This window comes from Rhipicephalus sanguineus, chromosome 7 (assembly GCF_013339695.2).
Source record: "Rhipicephalus sanguineus isolate Rsan-2018 chromosome 7, BIME_Rsan_1.4, whole genome shotgun sequence".
NCBI lineage: Eukaryota > Metazoa > Arthropoda > Arachnida > Ixodida > Ixodidae > Rhipicephalus > Rhipicephalus sanguineus.
The window spans coordinates 97,211,855-97,230,279 of record NC_051182.1 but is presented as its reverse complement, the minus strand read 5'-3'; the positions used below and the strand labels follow the sequence as shown (position 1 = coordinate 97,230,279).

The 18,425-nt window shown below is 46.3% G+C and overlaps 1 protein-coding gene across 4 annotated transcripts in view; it reads left to right on the top strand.

Annotated features, from left to right (window-relative positions):
• The first annotated feature begins 586 nt into the window (after positions 1 to 586).
• The window catches only part of LOC119399625 (protein argonaute-2), an 86,619-nt gene continuing 68,780 nt past the window's right edge, over positions 587 to 18,425 (top strand). For 3 of the 4 annotated variants that reach the window (XM_049417795.1, XM_049417796.1, XM_037666430.2), the window contains exons 1-2: positions 587 to 716; positions 15,464 to 15,570. In XM_049417795.1, the coding sequence (XP_049273752.1) occupies positions 629 to 716; positions 15,464 to 15,570 (195 nt within the window). In that variant the 5' untranslated portion in view covers positions 587 to 628. The remainder of the gene's footprint in view (positions 717 to 15,463; positions 15,571 to 18,425) is intronic. The other variant, XM_037666428.2, reaches the window with a different exon arrangement.

The following is an 18,425-nucleotide window of genomic DNA, read 5'->3' as shown; positions in this document are numbered from 1 at the left end:
TGACAGGGGTATTAGATGTTTTTAGCGGGTACCACGGCTCTTTTGAATACAAAAAAAAAAACATTTAATAAACATCGCACGGCAAGCGATCGCAAGTGAATTTGAGTCGTTAAGTGCGCTGCTCTCTACATTTTACACATACCGTACGCTCGGGACACCACTCGTACTCAAGTGTTCAATTATTAAAACTGTTATTGGAGCGTCTTCTTCTTCAAGTCGTCAGACGTATAAGCGTTAGTTGTGAAGCTCGCTCATAATGCGACGAGAAAATAATAACCTTGCGTTGCTGCAACGAGTGGACCAATTTCGACAAAATAACGAGGCGAAAAGAGCTCTCCTCTAACGTTTTATAGTTGTCGCATTCGCTCTCCGAACTGACATTTAAATCGAGCTCAAGATTAACCCCGCTTCAAACCGCGAACAAACGCGGAATACTTTTCTCCGGGTGGGAAATGCAAATTTGGCGCCGTCTGTCGTGCGTAGCAACGGCTGACGCGGAGTACGACAACCCCAGCCGTCGTCATCGGCTGTGGCGGCGCCATCAACGGCCCTGGCGGTCGCGGCGAGGGACAGAGGCGGCCTCAGACACGCAAAACACAGCTGCCGTAATCAGCAGCCGCGGGGCAGCATGGCAACACGCGGTCCCGGACGAGGCGGCGGCTATCGCGGCGACAGGCGAGGCGGGGGTCCCGGACGCGGCAGGGGCCGCGCTAGAGGTGAGACTTCCTTCCAACCAGCTCAATCCACGAGCATCCGTTATGCATCGTACGACGAGATGTGTATGTGTATTGTGCGGTGACGTGGCCTGTGCGATCCGCTCCGTGCAGCTAGCCCATCGGGCCGCAACTGGTGCTGCATCTAGAAACACGCACGAGTGCACTAATCGTAAAGGGCAATTTAATCGGCCCTTCCAAGGCTCTACAGGTTCTACAAGTGACGCATGATGCGAGAGGACATGCCAGTTTGCCCTTAAAAGTTGCTTAAATTGTTCTGTGCAGTGATTATTGGCAAGCTCGGCGCATATACTCCTACATGGCTTAACAAGCAGAAATGCTTTTGTGAGACAACCAATTGATCTGTTTGACTGAATATTAATACATTTGAGAGAAAATGTTCAAGCGACGCGTAATTTTGATTTATTGCTTGGAAGGTTCGTTGTTTTTGTACAAGTAGAACTTCCGTTTTGAAAGGCGGGCTCCTATATTAATACAAAAGAACATAGAAATTGCTTTTTTTCGGTCAGCAGCAGCACCAAATTTGATCGCGTTTGTTACACCTGAAATATAAAGTCAGCATGTAGGGTGTGGATCATGCCTATTCTTTTGTTTACACCGTAGATTTATTATGAAATTGTCCAAAACCACCAGGATTCAAAGCCGAAACTATGGGGCGTGTAACTTTTCAACTCATCAATTAAGCATAATATCACTATTCCATGAATTCGACCTTATAATACGTTACAAGAACATCAAATTGATATATATTTTGCTAAAGATGCCGGTTTGAGCATGTCTTTTTTTAAACTTCTCTGAACGTCGTGACATGATCACATCAGCGGTACATACAGGCGACAAATTTGCCCGGTTTATAACTTAATAAATGTTCAACAGTGTTAGTAAATGTTAATAGATGCGTTAACAGAGAGTTAATAGTCATTTGAAAAAACTAGCATATCTCTTTTGGTGAAGAGTTGCAAAAGCAAGTTGCCTTGTATTTTTGAAGCATGCCTATTTTCGCAACATTAAAATGAATACCAGGCCACGAACAAAAATTGTTCTTCGGACAGTTGTTATATAGGACTCAACCTTCCATTTGAAATTCAAGACTTGGCCGCCGTTGGGTCCAAGGGTTCTCGCGTAAAAGGACATTGCGCGTCTTAAGTCTATTTAAATACGTGGCATCGGACCTGGCGAGACATGTTAAATCTTCATTTTAGGTGTTCAATGACACTTTGGCACACAAAACACCGCTACGACGGTCGTTAGAGCGACTTCGGGGCCTGCTGAGGTGCACTTATGCGGCTTAGTATAATGGCATCATTGCTCTATCGATGTTTTTTTTTTTTTTTTGATAGGCAGTTCCAAAGCAGTTGAGAGATCTAACGCTCCTGTTTCTCGAATCGCACCACTTCCAATTGTGCGGCTTATTGCCATATCGCAAATCGGAAAGCCAGAATACAAAACATTAAATACGTTTGTAAAGGCCAATCGCAGGCACTATGCACGCATATTGTTTGGGAGTCTCTTACGAAATTTTGATGTGGGAGGTTCAATGTCATTGTCTCTCTCTCGCTATATACTAAGAAAAAAAGTTAATCGTTATTCGGTTTAGGATATAAATTAAAAGTCACAGTGACATACATCACATTTATTTTTTAGAACAGACAAAAGAGAGAAAGAGAAGAGGGAGAAAGGAAAGACATGGAGGTTAACCAGAATAGAACAGACAAGAAAGCCAAGGAAAGTATAGGGGATGTTATTTGTAGTAATCAGGATGTAAATCAGAAGGAAGTAAAGTGGGCGAAAAGATAATTTGTTGCTGGCAGAGACCGAACCTGCGGCCTTCGAATAACGCGTCCGATGCTCTACCACTGAGCTACGGCGGCGGTCATGCTCCCGTCCACTTTATAGGGTATGTATGTGCATTTGAACCTATAAGAGTGTATTCTGCGCCGGTAGTAGCCATGACGGCAAGTGTGGAACACTCTTTTTCGGCCTACTGGCAAGTTATCTTTTCGTTCACTTTGCTTTCTTCAGATTTACATCATAATTACTACTACAAATAAACAAATAAAGAGTCTCTCTCATACTTTACTACAAATAACATCCCCTATACTTTCCTTGGCTTTCTAATTAATGTTGTGTCCAGCAAAGAAAAGCGAGCCCTTAAAATTCCTTTCTTTCGTTATAGATTTCAAAACAGGAGAAAGTGCCTCAGATCAGGCTGGCCGACGTTTCGATAGGGGACCTATCTTTGTCAAAGGCGCCTTGTCATCCCTGGCGTGTTAGTTTTATGGGGTTAGTGATGACGTCATGTCCAGCGGCGGCGTGTCTGTTGCTGTTGGTAATTGATGCCTGGAAAGAGAGAAACTCGAAAGCAGAAGAGTAAAGCCCTTGCCACATTTCAAGAGAGTTTGCAAACACGTTCGGGTCTGCCATGTCAGAGTTAAAGGTAGCTGCAAAGAAAGGAAAAAAAAGGGAGAGAAAAAAAGGGGGGGGGGTACAACCAAGCGAGAGGGCGAGTGCAGCCATCACAAAGAGCTGCAGAAGGTGGTGAGGAAGGGAACTACAGGCGGGGAGAAAAACCGGGCGGCTTCCGTTTAAATGTCCGCCAAGGAGCTGCAGAAGGTGGTGGGGAAGGCAGCTACAGACGACAAAAAAAAAAAAGGAAGGTACTCGGGCGGCGTACGTTTAAAATGCCGCCTGCCTACTTTAAGTGATATTGAAAGGGTTGCCCGAAAAGCAAGCTCCTGCTTAATGGGTGAAGTAATTGGCTGGCATATGCATCCAGTGTCGTCGGTGGCTTCCAAAAATTGGGCGCCCGTCAACTAAGAGGGTGAAGTAATTGGCTGGCATATGCATCCAGTGTCGTCGGTGGCTTCCAAAAATTGGGCGCCCGTCAACTAAGAGGGAAAAAAAAAAAAAGTTGAAAGGAACGAGGGGCGGCCGGGGGGGAACAATCGGAATAAGACTCGTAGAACTTCCTGAGAAAGCGAGGGCTGTGACAATGCTGGCCAGAAGCGGCCTTTGGAGCGCGGAAAGGGGGAAGGAAACCGTGGCTCGGATTCACTAGAAAATGAAAACATCTTAAGAGAATAATATCTACACGTATGTGCACATTTATACATGCAAGGTTAAGAGATATTAAAAAAGAATATTGATAGTGTATTATGGGAGCTGGTCGGGATTTTATTTTGCGAATAGGTTAAGGTTTTTGTACGCTCAGCTTTCAAAAACCTTAACCTATTCGCAAAATAAAATCCCGACCAGCTCCCATAATACACTATCAATATTCTTTTTTAATATCTCTTAACCTTGCATGTATAAATGTGCACATACGTGTAGATATTATTCTCTTAAGATGTTTTCATTTTCTAGTGAATCCGAGCCACGGTTTCCTTCCCCCTTTCCGCGCTCCAAAGGCCGCTTCTGGCCAGCATTGTCACAGCCCTCGCTTTCTCAGGAAGTTCTACGAGTCTTATTCCGATTGTTCCCCCCGGCCGCCCCTCGTTCCTTTCAACTTTTTTTTTTTTCCCTCTTAGTTGACGGGCGCCCAATTTTTGGAAGCCACCGACGACACTGGATGCATATGCCAGCCAATTACTTCACCCTCTTAGTTGACGGGCGCCCAATTTTTGGAAGCCACCGACGACACTGGATGCATATGCCAGCCAATTACTTCACCCATTAAGCAGGAGCTTGCTTTTCGGGCAACCCTTTCAATATCACTTAAAGTAGGCAGGCGGCATTTTAAACGTACGCCGCCCGAGTACCTTCCTTTTTTTTTTTTGTCGTCTGTAGCTGCCTTCCCCACCACCTTCTGCAGCTCCTTGGCGGACATTTAAACGGAAGCCGCCCGGTTTTTCTCCCCGCCTGTAGTTCCCTTCCTCACCACCTTCTGCAGCTCTTTGTGATGGCTGCACTCGCCCTCTCGCTTGGTTGTACCCCCCCCCCCCTTTTTTTTTCTCCCTTTTTTTTTTCCTTTCTTTGCAGCTACCTTTAACTCTGACATGGCAGACCCGAACGTGTTTGCAAACTCTCTTGAAATGTGGCAAGGGCTTTACTCCTCTGCTTTCGAGTTTCTCTCTTTCCAGGCATCAATTACCAACAGCAACAGACACGCCGCCGCTGGACATGACGTCATCACTAACCCCATAAAACTAACACGCCAGGGATGACAAGGCGCCTTTGACAAAGATAGGTCCCCTATCGAAACGTCGGCCAGCCTGATCTGAGGCACTTTCTCCTGTTTTGAAATCTATAACGTGTATCCATCCGTCGGCTCCCTTCTTGATCTTTCGTTCATGACATTTATATGGCGATTCAACCGGAAGGCCAGTCTTCCGGTCGAAACGCCAGAATCAATGTTATGTTTTTCACAATGGCTTTCTTTTATATATATATATAGAGAGAGAGAGATTTAATTTGGAAAATAATCGGGGGAGGGGGGGGGGGCTACGTTAGCTTCCTGGCCTTTATTCAACTAATATACCTCTTGAATGAACTTTTCTGTCATGCGTGCATTGTTCCGGGAAGTCCAGCCACTTTCACTGACGCTTTCATCGAGGGCAACGCTCTCAACGTGCGCTCCCTGAATCCGAAACTATGCTGACGTCAACGCGCATTCTACAGCAGCATAGCTATATTCAATCAAACTGTGCGGAATGCACAGAGCGTCAGTGAGAGACAATAAAAAAACTGGATCTGGAATATACAGTGGCATGTGTGCACAAATACTAGGGGTTTTAAGTGTGCGTGCGCAGAGTCAACAAATACGGAACGTGTTGATGTCGCTTAATTTTTGCTTTGCTTTCTTTTGAAAGTGCGATAAGCCAAATAAATATATTGATGTTCATCTTTCTTTCCATGAGCGTTACTCCTACTGCACAGCTAACTTGGAGAAACAACCGCTGAGCTGCGTGTTTCAAACGTGCAGCTTAAAGCCGCACGTTGTCTCGAACCCTGGACATAACCATGTCATATCGCGAGTTTTAGGGGCGAAGCTCCTTAAGGCGGCACCCGTTCGTCCCTTGTAGTCGTAGTCGTAGTAGTCGTAGTGCGTAACCAGTCTTACGCTTTGACCTCCAAGGTGGTGCCGGTGGGAGATTTTTCCTGTGCGTTGTTGAACAATAAAAAATTCGCAGCGTGCGCGTTAACTAAAAGCCGAATTCTTCTGTCGCTCATTCCCCATTAGCAGCCATTGGCATGTTCCAGTAGGAAACGTTAGTAGAAGTAGAAGTGTAAGTGTTAGCTAAAAGCCGACTTCTTCTTTCTCTCATTCCCATTAGCAGCCATTGTTTACCTCCAAGGTAGTGCCTGGTGAGATTTCTCCTGTGCGTGATTAAACAATAAAAATCTTGTTCAAAACGCCGTTGATTGATGAAATAAACCAACGAAAGACGCCAGATGTTTTGTAAAAGCAAAACGAAAGAACGCCAGATGTTTCTAAAGCAAAACGAAAAGACGCCAGCTGCTTAACGAAAGACGCCAGATGTTTTCTAAAGCAATGGTTTTCTAAACAATGAAAATTCACAGCGTACATGTAAAATTAAAGTGAGCTGCAAGTCGTCATAACTCATCGAACCTTTAGTATAAACGCGCCCGATCTCACGTCGGTGATGATGTACTGGGCAGAATTCACGGAAGATTCACGGTTTACCGATGAACCTCGGCAGCTTCGCCCACTCATCATCATTCACTCCGTGGATATGCTGTGATTTTTTTAGTGTCTCTGTTCTACCTCGTCTGACTGAGAGCTACGCAGTGTGCCTGCGTGACTTGTATTCGACACATCGGTAGTTTAACGTTTCATGCATCGGCATTCGCTTAGCGGTAGATGGTTGTTTTTTATTTGTTTTTTTTTTTTGCCCGGCGATAAACTTTTGCAACGTGTAAGTAGGCCACCTACAATGTGAAGCGGTTATTCTGTCAAAATCTTTTCGTCATATTTATGACATTAACTAAGTGATGCTGATATTGAATAATAAAAAAATAACGTTTATTGGATCGCAGAGTAAGCTCGTTCGTGGTACTTTTTTTAATAGCATGACATAAGTTTATTAAGTGAAGTGCAGAAGACAATGCACGTCCACAGCACGGGTGAAACCGATATTTCTTGAGACGCATCGAAATCGCAATGAAAGAACCACGCATCCTGAATTAGTCAATTATTCTATTGACTCATTGTGCAAGGAATATCGAGAAAGCGAGCTAAAATGTAGAATTGTGCACTCTCTACAAGCACTTTAAATAAAAGTCCAGTCATCCTAATAATAAAAACAAAAGTGTTTATTTTGTGAGGAAGAACGATTAAAATATTGCATTATCCTTGCGGCTCTCATGCGTCATTAGTATGAACCATTCAGCAGGTATCTTGTGTTTTGAACGGTATCCTTTTACCTGCTTTGGTCTTTAGGGACAAGATAGTTACCATTGCAATGCTGGCTTTGTGTATTCTTCGAGATAAATGTTTACGCTTTACCGTATATATAAGATATCACTAGATGTTATTATCGTAATCAACAACGCTGTGAAACAATACGTAATTCACATAGTAGTATAGAATGGGATCCAAATACCAGGCCGTAAAAATAATCACTTTCCCTCAGCTCATTTGGGCCGTAAGCCTTTGAAGACTTCGAAACGCCATGTTGTCAGAGGACAGAGTGAGGCAGCTAATTGGTTGCGGCTCGATGATAGCACACAGATAAGAGAGAAGACTCACGAACTGTAAGAGGAATACAGCAAAAAGACAAGACTGGACCCTCGAACCGTTGCGCGGCCGGGCTACTGATATTTTGCCTGACCAAGAGATAGCATCACATTACTTGCACGTCTCAAAGCAAGCGCTCACACTATCTGTCAACTTTTTCCAAGTGGCTGGGGCCATGACTCACAGCGCGGCAACGCAGATCAACATCCATCTCGTCTTATCAGCGCGGCCAGTCGTTTCACGTTTCGTCAGCATTACAAAACCTGCTATTGTGATTGGCGTTGGATATCTGCGAGGTTCTCTCCGTGCCACGCCGTTACCGTTGCCTGGTAAGAGCGAATTTATATATTATTTAGCGCAAAGGTTGTTCTCCTTGCATTTTGCAGTCATATGCTACACCGCTACCTCTTATCAGCGCTAGCAACGGCGAGCTATTCGCCGTGAGATCAGGCTGCAGATGGCGGGACTATCGCCGCGTTATTGTGCATACGTGGTCGGAGGCACCTATCCAAATGTATACAACGGTGTTTCGCTGTGAGCCGCTTGTCAGTGAATAAAGCGCGTTGCTTGCAGCCTACTGGTGATATATACGCTCTACATTGTCACATTAATGCACAAGCCAGACGAGCGTTCCTATTACGTGCGAGAGAACCGGACGCACTCAGCACCACCTCGAAACCTGTTCTATAACCTGCTCCTACCTAACGGTAGGAGCACGTTATAGCTACCGTTAGGTGTGCTGCGTAGCAATTGGACCGAGAGATATATGCTCACACCACGAGTGCTCTATTTCTATCATCTTCCCGGCAGCGTGCTCCTTTTCGAAATTGAGCATCTGAAATCTTGTACGGTTTTCTGCGAGAAAAATTTTAACAATGTAAATTATCATTTCGCGAGCACAGGGGTGGGGGGTCGCCTTTTCCTTTGTACACACCTTTAAAGAAAACTAGCGATCCGCGAAAGAACCAGACTGACAGCCGTTCATTGTTCAAACTTCTTCTGTGCAGGGCTCGCCGGTACACGTTTATTCCTTTTGCTTTTTCAACACACTCCCGCCCCCCAGTAGTGTTGCACAACTCCAGCTTGTACAATTTCTATACTGGCCTTCCTAAAAGCTTTCCATCTTGGGCTTTCACTCGGCAAGTTCGGATTATACCATCTTGATCAGGGTAAACGTCTGATTCGCCCTAAGGGCCAAATACCTCTGGAAATGCCAGGCTCCTCGATGATCACCACATCAACTTCTTGGAGACAGCTGCTAGGATGCGCTGGGTGAAGGTAATGCGCCCGTAGTTCTAATAGGTACTCTTCCACCACATCCACCGGTGATCTACCAGCTTCTGATGGTGTCTCAACTTTTTGTTGTCACGTCGAGTAGCCTGAGCACTTCCAGCTTCGTAGTCGTTGTTGGTTCGCTCCGGAGAAGCCAGTGATGAACGTTGAGATGTCCGCATACGTGGAGGTGAAGCGGTCTTGGATTAAGAAGCACGTCCAGTTCCAGCTGTACAGTCGCAATTTTCTCGCTGTTGAGCTTGCTCTTTCCCGGCACTTGGCGTAGCGATGGCTTGAGTGATTGGATAAGTCTCTCCCACCAGCAATCCCACCAAGGCAAACCAAGGGAAATAAACTTGAGCTCTCTTCCATGCGTCGCGAGCAATGATGAAAAGGGAGAGCACTTCAGGACGTTCTTAATGAACTCCAATTCGCGCGATGGTGTCCTAAATGGGAGTGAGTTATCGGTGTAGAGTGCTCGCGCTTTTCTTCCAGCCAAAAACCTTCGGAGTGTCCGTAAGAAGGCGTTGGCTGAGATCCCACTCGTCAAATCATGGTACGCTCCTCTTGTCGCTGCACGAGTTGCATAAACTGAAATATGCATCTCTAGATTAAGGCTCACACCTTTATGAAGCCAGTTGTTCAGCAGTGGGATGCCTTGAGCTTGTGACAATGCGCCGACCACGAGTTGGAACTTCGTAGTGAGAGAGTCTTCTCTGGTAACTTCTCAATGTGTCGCACGATAGATAACCCGATCAATAGGAATATTAAATGCCAAGCATTTTTTAGCGAGCCATTGACACTTTGAGCGTTTCTATCTATCTATCTATCTATCTATCTATATATATATATATATATATATATATATATAGCTCCTTAAGTCTTGATGCTCTCATTAACGCCTCCTTAACGTGGTGATGAACAAAATTGGCATGGGAGGGTAAGCGAATTTGTCGGGTAATAACATGAATAGCATGAAAATCCTTTGCGTACGTCGTCAAACCCTTTCCTCAGACACTTGTGGCACATACCCGTTTACCATGGGCCGCGGTGTACGGGTATGCGCCACAGGTGACTAACAGTTTATATCTGCCCAGGAACGACGAGAATAGGCATTGGTAATTTAAATGCGAGAGCGCCAAGAAAAAAAGTCACAGTTTCTCCGCAACGGCGAAGCAATGAATGTGATAGCAATAAATTTAAACGTAACGCGAAGAACGGAAAGCAGCTCGAAATTGCCAGCGCGTCGCTCGAGCCCAAAGGACGCACGAAAAGAACGCACACAGGACGAGCGCGAACTGTGCTGCGTCACAGCTCGACACTTGAAGCGCACTGCTCAAAAATAAAGCAGGACGCACGAAACAAACAAACAAGTACACACAGGACGAGCGCGAACCAACTTTCACAGGGTTTACTTACTTTTGTTTGAACAGCGCGCTCCTTTCGCAAACGCGGCCGCTGCAGCGAGCGAAGTGACCTTCGTACGCTCTGTGACTTCAGCGCGGACATCGCGCGGAAATCACAAGGCATACGACCCCCCGCTCCATGCCCCCCCCCCCCCCCCCCCACCGACCGCCCCCTTCTTTCCTCGAGATAGGCGCATGGAGGCGACTAGAGCTGTGCACGGGCCGTATTTCCGAGCCCGAGCCCGGCCCGGGCCCGCTGACTTTGTCGAAGGCCCGCCCGAGCCCGACGGCAAAGGGCTGCGAGCCCGCCCGGCCCGGCCCGACGTACGAAAACACAATCCCGGGCCCGGCCCGGCCCGGCCCGGCTTTTTGAAGGTTCGCTGCGAAAACAAATCGTTTTCCGGTAATTTTGCATGCAACAAATATTTTATTTCCAGTGCATACCTGCGACAGCGCGGCTCTTTTGCTATGCAAGTAGACGGCCTCATGCCAGCAACAATGGAGTTCGCTCGTCAAAGCCGTCACGTGAATGGGGTATGCCCATGCAAGCGTCAGCTTGCACGAAGGCGATCTACGTCGGGGCACTCGTCGCTATCGCGTGCATTTTCACTCATATGGGATTTGGCCTTAAATCTAACGCGAACAGTCGCGCGGCGTCGTCACTAGCTCAGGTGGTGTTACTTCTCTGTTTGTCGGAGTGCAACAGAGGCAGTGCTTTACCTGCTCCCATTTTGTTTAAAGTAGCGAATGGAAAGGAAAAGTAAAGGGCGGTCGGGGAAAAGGCGCTGCATGCGTGCTGGAAAACAATTCCCACTCGTTCTCTATATTTCGGGCTTGAGTCGGGCTTTGCGTCGGGCCCGAGCCCGGCCCGATAAAACTCCAAGTAGCCCGAGCCCGGCCCGGGCCCGAGGTGAAAATACGTCGGCCCGCCCGAGCCCGGCCCGCGGGCCGGGTCGGGCTCGGGCTTTCGGGCTACCCGGAGCCCGTGCACACCTCTAGAGGCGACCACGCCCTGTAGCGCGAAGAGCAACGGCGTTCGCAAGAGCGGGGCGACGACCTTTAAAGCGCGCCACGCGTGCACGTCGCGCCATCTATGTGGTAACTAAGAAAGCATGCTGAAGTAAATGGTGTATATAAATCATAGAGTTAATATACTGACTCTAAAGGAAAAGCTCCCCATAGGGCCCATGCATTGAAACCTATAACCGCATGGGTTCCGCCATGATGGAACAAAACGATCGTTGCCAGCGTTGCCAGACCCTGAGACGCTCGCTATATTTGACGGTAGTAATCAGTTTTAATCTACCAACCTAAGCCAGCTACGCGCTGTTCAGAGAACAGCTGTGCTTTGATGCGTGAAGCCGTGTGTTAGTGTACGGTTGTCTGTGCAGCTGGTCCGGTTGATAACAGTTAAAATTTCCACCTGTTTGTGCATGGTTTTTACTAGGCACTCCCTACCAAAGTTTCTCCGTTCGCTGGCACAAAGGTCACTCGACAGATTCGCAGCTCGAAGCAAAGTCCGTAGGCCGTGGTCGCGCGCTGATTCGACTTGCAATGGCGAGACACCTGTATCCACGTTCTTTTTCAGCTCATTGCTGCCGTACTTCAGCGCAGAGAGCCGTAAAGCAGAAAAATGTCGATTGCAGCATGCAGCGGCGAATGTGAGACATCTCCCGAAAGCTTCAATCGAAACTAAAGTTACACGGCCCACGAAGCTTTATCGCCGTTAAAAAGTCTTTAAAAAATCGGTTGCGACTAGTTCGTACATAACTTTCAGGGCTTGTCTCATCTCTTCTTTGCCGTCCGTCCTGGTTTGCACTGAAGTATTCAGCTTGAAAGAAAAAAGGGCAGTCACATGAAGTCGAGTTGTACGTGCCAACAGAAAGCGCACACAACGGGACACTATGACAACTACGAGATACACGACGCGAACGAAGTTTCAGGGGCTTAAACACGACGCGCAAACCGGCGTAATCGGCCACAAGCACACACTCGCGTACTCGCGAGTGTTGATATGGTGGTGCCATCTAGTTAACCAGCCTGCAAACGCTCCTTTCCGCGCGCAGTAAATTGCATAAATAGCCGTCGTATTCTTTCGTAGAAGTATTCAATATAAACACAAAACAATATCCGCAAGTTTTTAATTGTGCAGATGCTTCTTTAGGATTGATATGTGATGGCAAGAATGACAACGTTCCAAGATGTCAGCGTTCTTGTGGTTATAGGTCTCGCGGCCCAGCTTTTCCTCTAGAGTCAGTATATTAACTATGATATAAATAGCTCGCCGTTAGCAGGCTGAAACACGGTACCGTTGGTGGCCTAACTGCTAACGCCGCGTGCTGCAAAGTGAGAGGTCGCCCGTTCGATTACGCGCGTCGGAAAGTTTTTCTGAATTAGTTTTCTTTGTGTGGCTTCTATATATATATATATATATATATATATATATATGTATATATATATAGAGAGAGAGAGAGAAACAGAGAGAGAGAGACATATACATATACGGGGAATGACGGCGGCGACGGCAAAAATCAGCCGAGACTGTCCATCTAATTGCTATCGCAATAAAACTGACATCGCCAGCGTTGGCCCGACGAATGGAAAGAATAAAAAATTCGGCAGATCCCACTCCTTGTGGGAATGGGTTTCATGCGAAGCAGTGAGCGAGTATATTTTTATGCTGTATTTTATGGCTTGAGGTCACGCGTTTCGAGGTGGACTGACGTGCTTTTGTAAGTGTAGTCGTTGCGTGCACACCGTGGGCTTACTAGGCACATCGACGATACTGGCGTTTAAAGGCAACTTATAGTCCGGCATAAAGTCAGCACTGCTGTTAGAGCACGTACGTCAGTATTATCAAAACGAAGTGCACTTTACGGTGTAATGATGTGAATGTCACACGTAACTTTCGTTAATGCATTCCTCCGGGGTCGAGCAAAGCTTGAATATAGGTTGCTGATTCATAGGAATACAGATGTGATGTTTATTACTGCTACAAAAGCGGGGCCAACACTGGAACCACAAAACCTAACCTGGCATGACACCTCTGTCGTAGGAGTCCATATGTAGTGTTATTGCTTTGTTATAAAATTATACATCTAGCATCACTACCGCAATTGACGTTGCACCGACATCACGCCTGCATAGGGTGTTTTTCTAAAACAGTGTCTAGACCTGGCGTGGACCTGTTGTAGTGTAGCTGACTGCAACGTAGAATACTTGGGTTCGATTCCTGCTGGGATCGAAACTTTCGCCGCCTGTTTCCTTGACTGGTTGCTGTAACTATGGCAACTGTGACTCAAAGCGAAGCATGGCGATGTGGTGTGAGATTGCCTTCGTGAATTGCGGCCCTTGCGTTGCCGTACATACCGCATTTGCGTCTCTAGTCGCCGTGCTTGTCATCGTGTTTGAGCTAAACGCCAGGACTTCATTTGACGTCTTGTTTCAACGAAAGAAAAGCGCGTATGCCGCATGGTGTTTAACTGCATGGGTCATTGCATACGTTGCCGTTATGTTCACGCCAGGCGATGTACCCGGCTAAAGTGGCGGCGATTAAAAGCTTTACGTGGGACTGTTTCTCGCTTCGACAACTTGCACTGGCGCTGCCACGACCCCTTCAGCCCTTGAACATTCAATGTTTTTATTTATTTACTATTTATTTATTTATAATTGATTTGCTACATACCTGCATCGCCCCAATGGGCATTACAGCAGAGGGGCCCAGTTTTGCTGGAAAAGGGGCCCCTAACTTATTTGTATGTGTGTCTGTGCGAAGGTGTACGTATATATATATATATATACGTAGATTGTGGAGAGGCTGTCTTCTGTTGCCGTAAGACAAATAGGAAAAGGATATATGCTTCTAAAAAACTTTATTTGTCAATGTTTCGATCGGCGACCGATCTTTATCAAGGCGAAATTTACGAGGCTTCGATGCGCTTTTAAAGCATCATCCTCCGAGCAGGGAGACAGAGAAAAAAGAAAATAATTTTTAAAAAGTGAAAATAAAGAATGTAAAAGTGAAAAAGTGAGCACCCAAAAGACCACGCGTGTACACTCGGACATACAAAAACACATGATCCTCGAGGAAAAACAAAAGAAAACATATAAATGTATATATAGATAATCAAAGTGGACACAATCAGTAAGTACATTCCCTTCGTCCATTGTCAAGCCCCACCACAAGTTGCGCGCCCTTACTGAATGCTTGAGATACGGCTTCTTTTGGACTGTCGTTCGATGAGTGATGGCGAAGAAATTAGCCGAGGTGTTAGGCCATTGCTAAACTGATTCCAACTACCAATGTACAATTTATTGGCTATTGATATTACGTAACACCACTCAAATTTTATGCACTTTTCTGAAACCTCTAGTGACGTCACAAATCTAATACGTTTTCTATCCACGTGCATGTTTCGATTTACCTGTGGCGCAGAGAGACAGCGCCCTCGAACACTGCGCACCTCCTGGGAAGTAAAAGGAGTTGCCCGCATCACCGCTCGTTTAAGGCAGTACGCACCGGTTCGCACATTTCTTAGGCCACGCGTGCTCCTACACGCAATATCATGGATTCTGAAATCCCCACAAGGCCTCGCCCTGCGGCGGGAATCGGGTAGCTTGGGCGGTGTACATACTCAGCGGGTGACACTGTACATAACGAATAGATCGTTTGTATAAGTTTTCGGCCGTTTCTCTTACACATCTCTGTAAGGAAGGGCGTATTACGCTTCCCTGTGCCATCCTGACCTGCCTTTGGGTATTTCTTTTTTGGGGTGTCAGAATTTTTATGTACATTCCATTCCATATTCTCATCTTGCACCGTTCGCATCCGGACCATCCCGATGATGACAAAGGCAGAGCGCCATTCTGATCCTTGGGGAAGGGAAAACGAAGATAGCAATGCGTGGAATCTAGACATCGTGGTCCTCCTTTCCTGCGGAACATTCGCTGCTCCATCAAGCCCACAGTAACGGATGCGTTGCCTCAAGGAAACGTTTGCGACTCTCACCGAATAGTCAAAGCTATCGTCAATTCCCTTGTATTTCGCGGTACCTCTTCTTTTATGTTTAGTCCTTTCATTTGAAGCACAACTGTTCTTATCTTTGTTAAATTGGCTTACTTTTTGTTTCTTCTTGATTTCATTAACCTACGAAAGTGTATTCTAGTTATGCAGTTCCGCACACTCCTGATCATTGGCCAATTCGTCTCGTTTGCTTTGAGCCGATATATTTGAGGTAATCATCATTATAACACAGTGAAGTTCTTTAAGGCGTCTCTATCAGTGATTAATAAGGTGATTTCAACTGAGAACGGGCTTGCTTCTAACTTTTTTTTTCTTTTTTGCGTGCTTTCAGATGGCCAACATGAGGCCCCGCAACTTCCCCAGCCAGGGAGACCGCAGGAGGTGTCGTTTGCAGAAGCTATGCGTCGGCGGGCTATTCAGGCTGAACAGCCAATACAGGTAAAGTCACACACAGACAACAAACGCGCACATTATTGAGGTAAAATTGGGGTGCCGAAGACATGCTGGCCGCCTTACGCTTTCGTGTAAAAAATGCAGGCCGCCCAGATCGAATATTCAGTACCGAGTCTGGCACGCTCTCCGATGCTCCGAGGTGGTCTGGGTAGGCAGTTTTGCTGTATCGCACTTTTTGAACAACAGGAGTGCCCAGAACACACTTTGGTAGTTTTTTCGCTTGTTCCAGAGGGCACTTGTTTTTCCAGAGTGAAAGAAATATCTCTAGACAAGGAGTGATCTAACGCCTCCTCATGGAGGAAAGCACTCCTGCAGCATTCTAGTGAAGGCACTCCTCGGCGGGAGTAAAATTATCACGTTGAGAGAGCATTGGTATAAAATAATCGCGCGCAAAAAATGTGAAATTCAGACACGCACACATCCACGCAACAAAAACACGTAGAGCGCTCGCAACCAAAACACGCACACTAAAACAGAACCTTCCCGATCTCTTAGGGAGAGCTGTGAATGCAGGTGTGATGTTTGGGAGCGTTTCGCTACACTGTTTGTCAAATACTCGCTAGGATCCACGCCTGTAGGCAGGAAATCCGTTCAAATTACGGTCGCTGCTAGTTAGTCCATTATGCGACTACGTGCGCGGCTCCTAGTGAAAGCTGCAGAGCCTTGACGCAGCTTTTGCGGATTTTAGGACAAAATTTACCTGGCTAGGTGCGGCCTGCAACGCTTACCCGTGGCGTCCTGTCGATAGGCGGCCTTGGAGCGGCTGCGGGAAAAAATTAATTTTTCGCACTTCAACAGCATTTCCCGCACTATTTCCAGTACCAATCATCTCTGTGGTTAACTATGAAATAGACCACTGAATTTACACACTAATTTGACATAATAAAATGACGCACGGCACAGGAATCGAACTCGTGACCAGAAGCCCCGAAAGCAGAAACCATTCCCACTGCACTACAGAGCCACCGCGTACTTGTTTAAGTTTTCATAGGCTGATATATTTACAAACTGGTTTGCTGGCGGAGCTTGCAGCTTCTGTTCTTTTATCATAGGCGTCTGTTTTCGCGCGCATTAGGTTAATAAAAGGTATACGCGGCGTCATCAACTCACGGAGACCACCGTAAAAACCTTCGGCTCCGACTTCGGTTCGTCGTTTGTCGTACCTCAAGAAAAATGATAAACTTGTGTCCTTAAGAGCGCTTCTCCATATATAGCTGATGTTTCGCTCGCCAAAAATTCGCGGATGCCTACGTGACGAATATCTTCAGGCGGCGAAACTCACGTATGTGAGCGTGTGCTGTTGAGCAATTCTGGTTATTAAAGGCGATAGTCTTTCTTGGACGCAGTCTTTCTTGGGATACTCGAACGCAGAAATTTTGGTCTGTCTGTCTGTCTGTCTGTCTTTCTGTCTGTCTGTCGCACAATTCAGCCACACGGCCAAAGTTTAAGCCGTTGCTGAACGCCCAGCTATCTTGAACTGGTAGCTGCGTTCATACTTGTGAACATTGATGATCAAAAAGCAAATATTGCGCATATCTGAGGCGCAACATCAATACGTAAGTATTGGGTGATGTGTTCCTTTACTAGAACATACATAGATACGTAATTCTAAAGACCCTAGTGTTTATTGGACTGCGCTGAAAATGCGACGCTATGCACAAAAAAGCCCTCTGCCGATGATATGGTGCTGCCACCTGGAAGTGGCCCTGGCAACAGCATCAAGGGTGGCCGCGGATGAGACCAGGACTCGTGTAGTACGGCCGGCATAAGACTATCGTCTTTCGACGACATTTGCAGCGGAGCACGCAGATACGCGGCCAATTTTTTTTACCGCGTGCTGCACGTGTCTGCAGTGGCAGCAGCGCGTTCTCAGCTTGTCGAGGACGCTCTGCTTTGGCATAATAATGTTACATACGTAGATGCCAGAGTTTAAAGGGTATTTTAGCGTGCACCCGCGCAAATATGTGTACTTATTGCGCGTGTACATGCTGTCGCTAGCTGCACGCAGAGGCAGCGGCACCTTCTGAGCAGTTAGACGAAGATATCCGGAATTAGCCCTTAAACGCTGTAGCGGGGCATAAGTTGTTCTCAATTAGTCATAGTGTGTATTCATTTGCTTTTGTACTCGGAGACTAGCCACCCTATTACTAAATAACCAGTTCAATATCACGCCGTCGTTGGAGTGAATGTTGAAGGCGGGCACCAAGGCTAAACACCATGTCCACTAACTCGGGAGTTGCATGTCTTCATGAAAATAGAATAGATTATACGTTTCTACCTCTCTGTCGCGGACGCCCGTGTGTAGTTGGCACTCCTCCTGCAGTGCCTATAAGAATATGGCATTGTTTCATGCCTGAGTGGAGCAGCTGTTCTTCAGTAAATAAGGTTTTTGTGTTTGGTAGGACATCATTGCTACCGAATGGCACAACTTTGCTTGTTCGTGATTCAAAGTTATACATAGCACGAAGATGAGGAGTGCAGCAGATACATACAAACTTACAAAAGGTGGGTGCCATGTGTACTCCCACTGCCTCGTGTGTCTGTACCTGGTGTCCAAATTCATCATACAATTATGCTGCCATTGATAAATGACTAACCCATCAATGTTCGATCATTCTTGATCTGTCTGTGTCTACTGCCTGTCGCTTATTGCTTTTGCATGATGTTTTGCAAGAATCGTCGGTTCAACCTTTCTGATAGAAAACAAGCATTAACTACACGTCATTGTTTCAGCAGTTTCTTTTGCATGCACAAGATTTTTTTTGCCTGCATTACGAACTGTTAAACTTCAAGTGATACAAGAAATGTTGGTTGCAGTAGTTTATTCGAATCTAAATAGT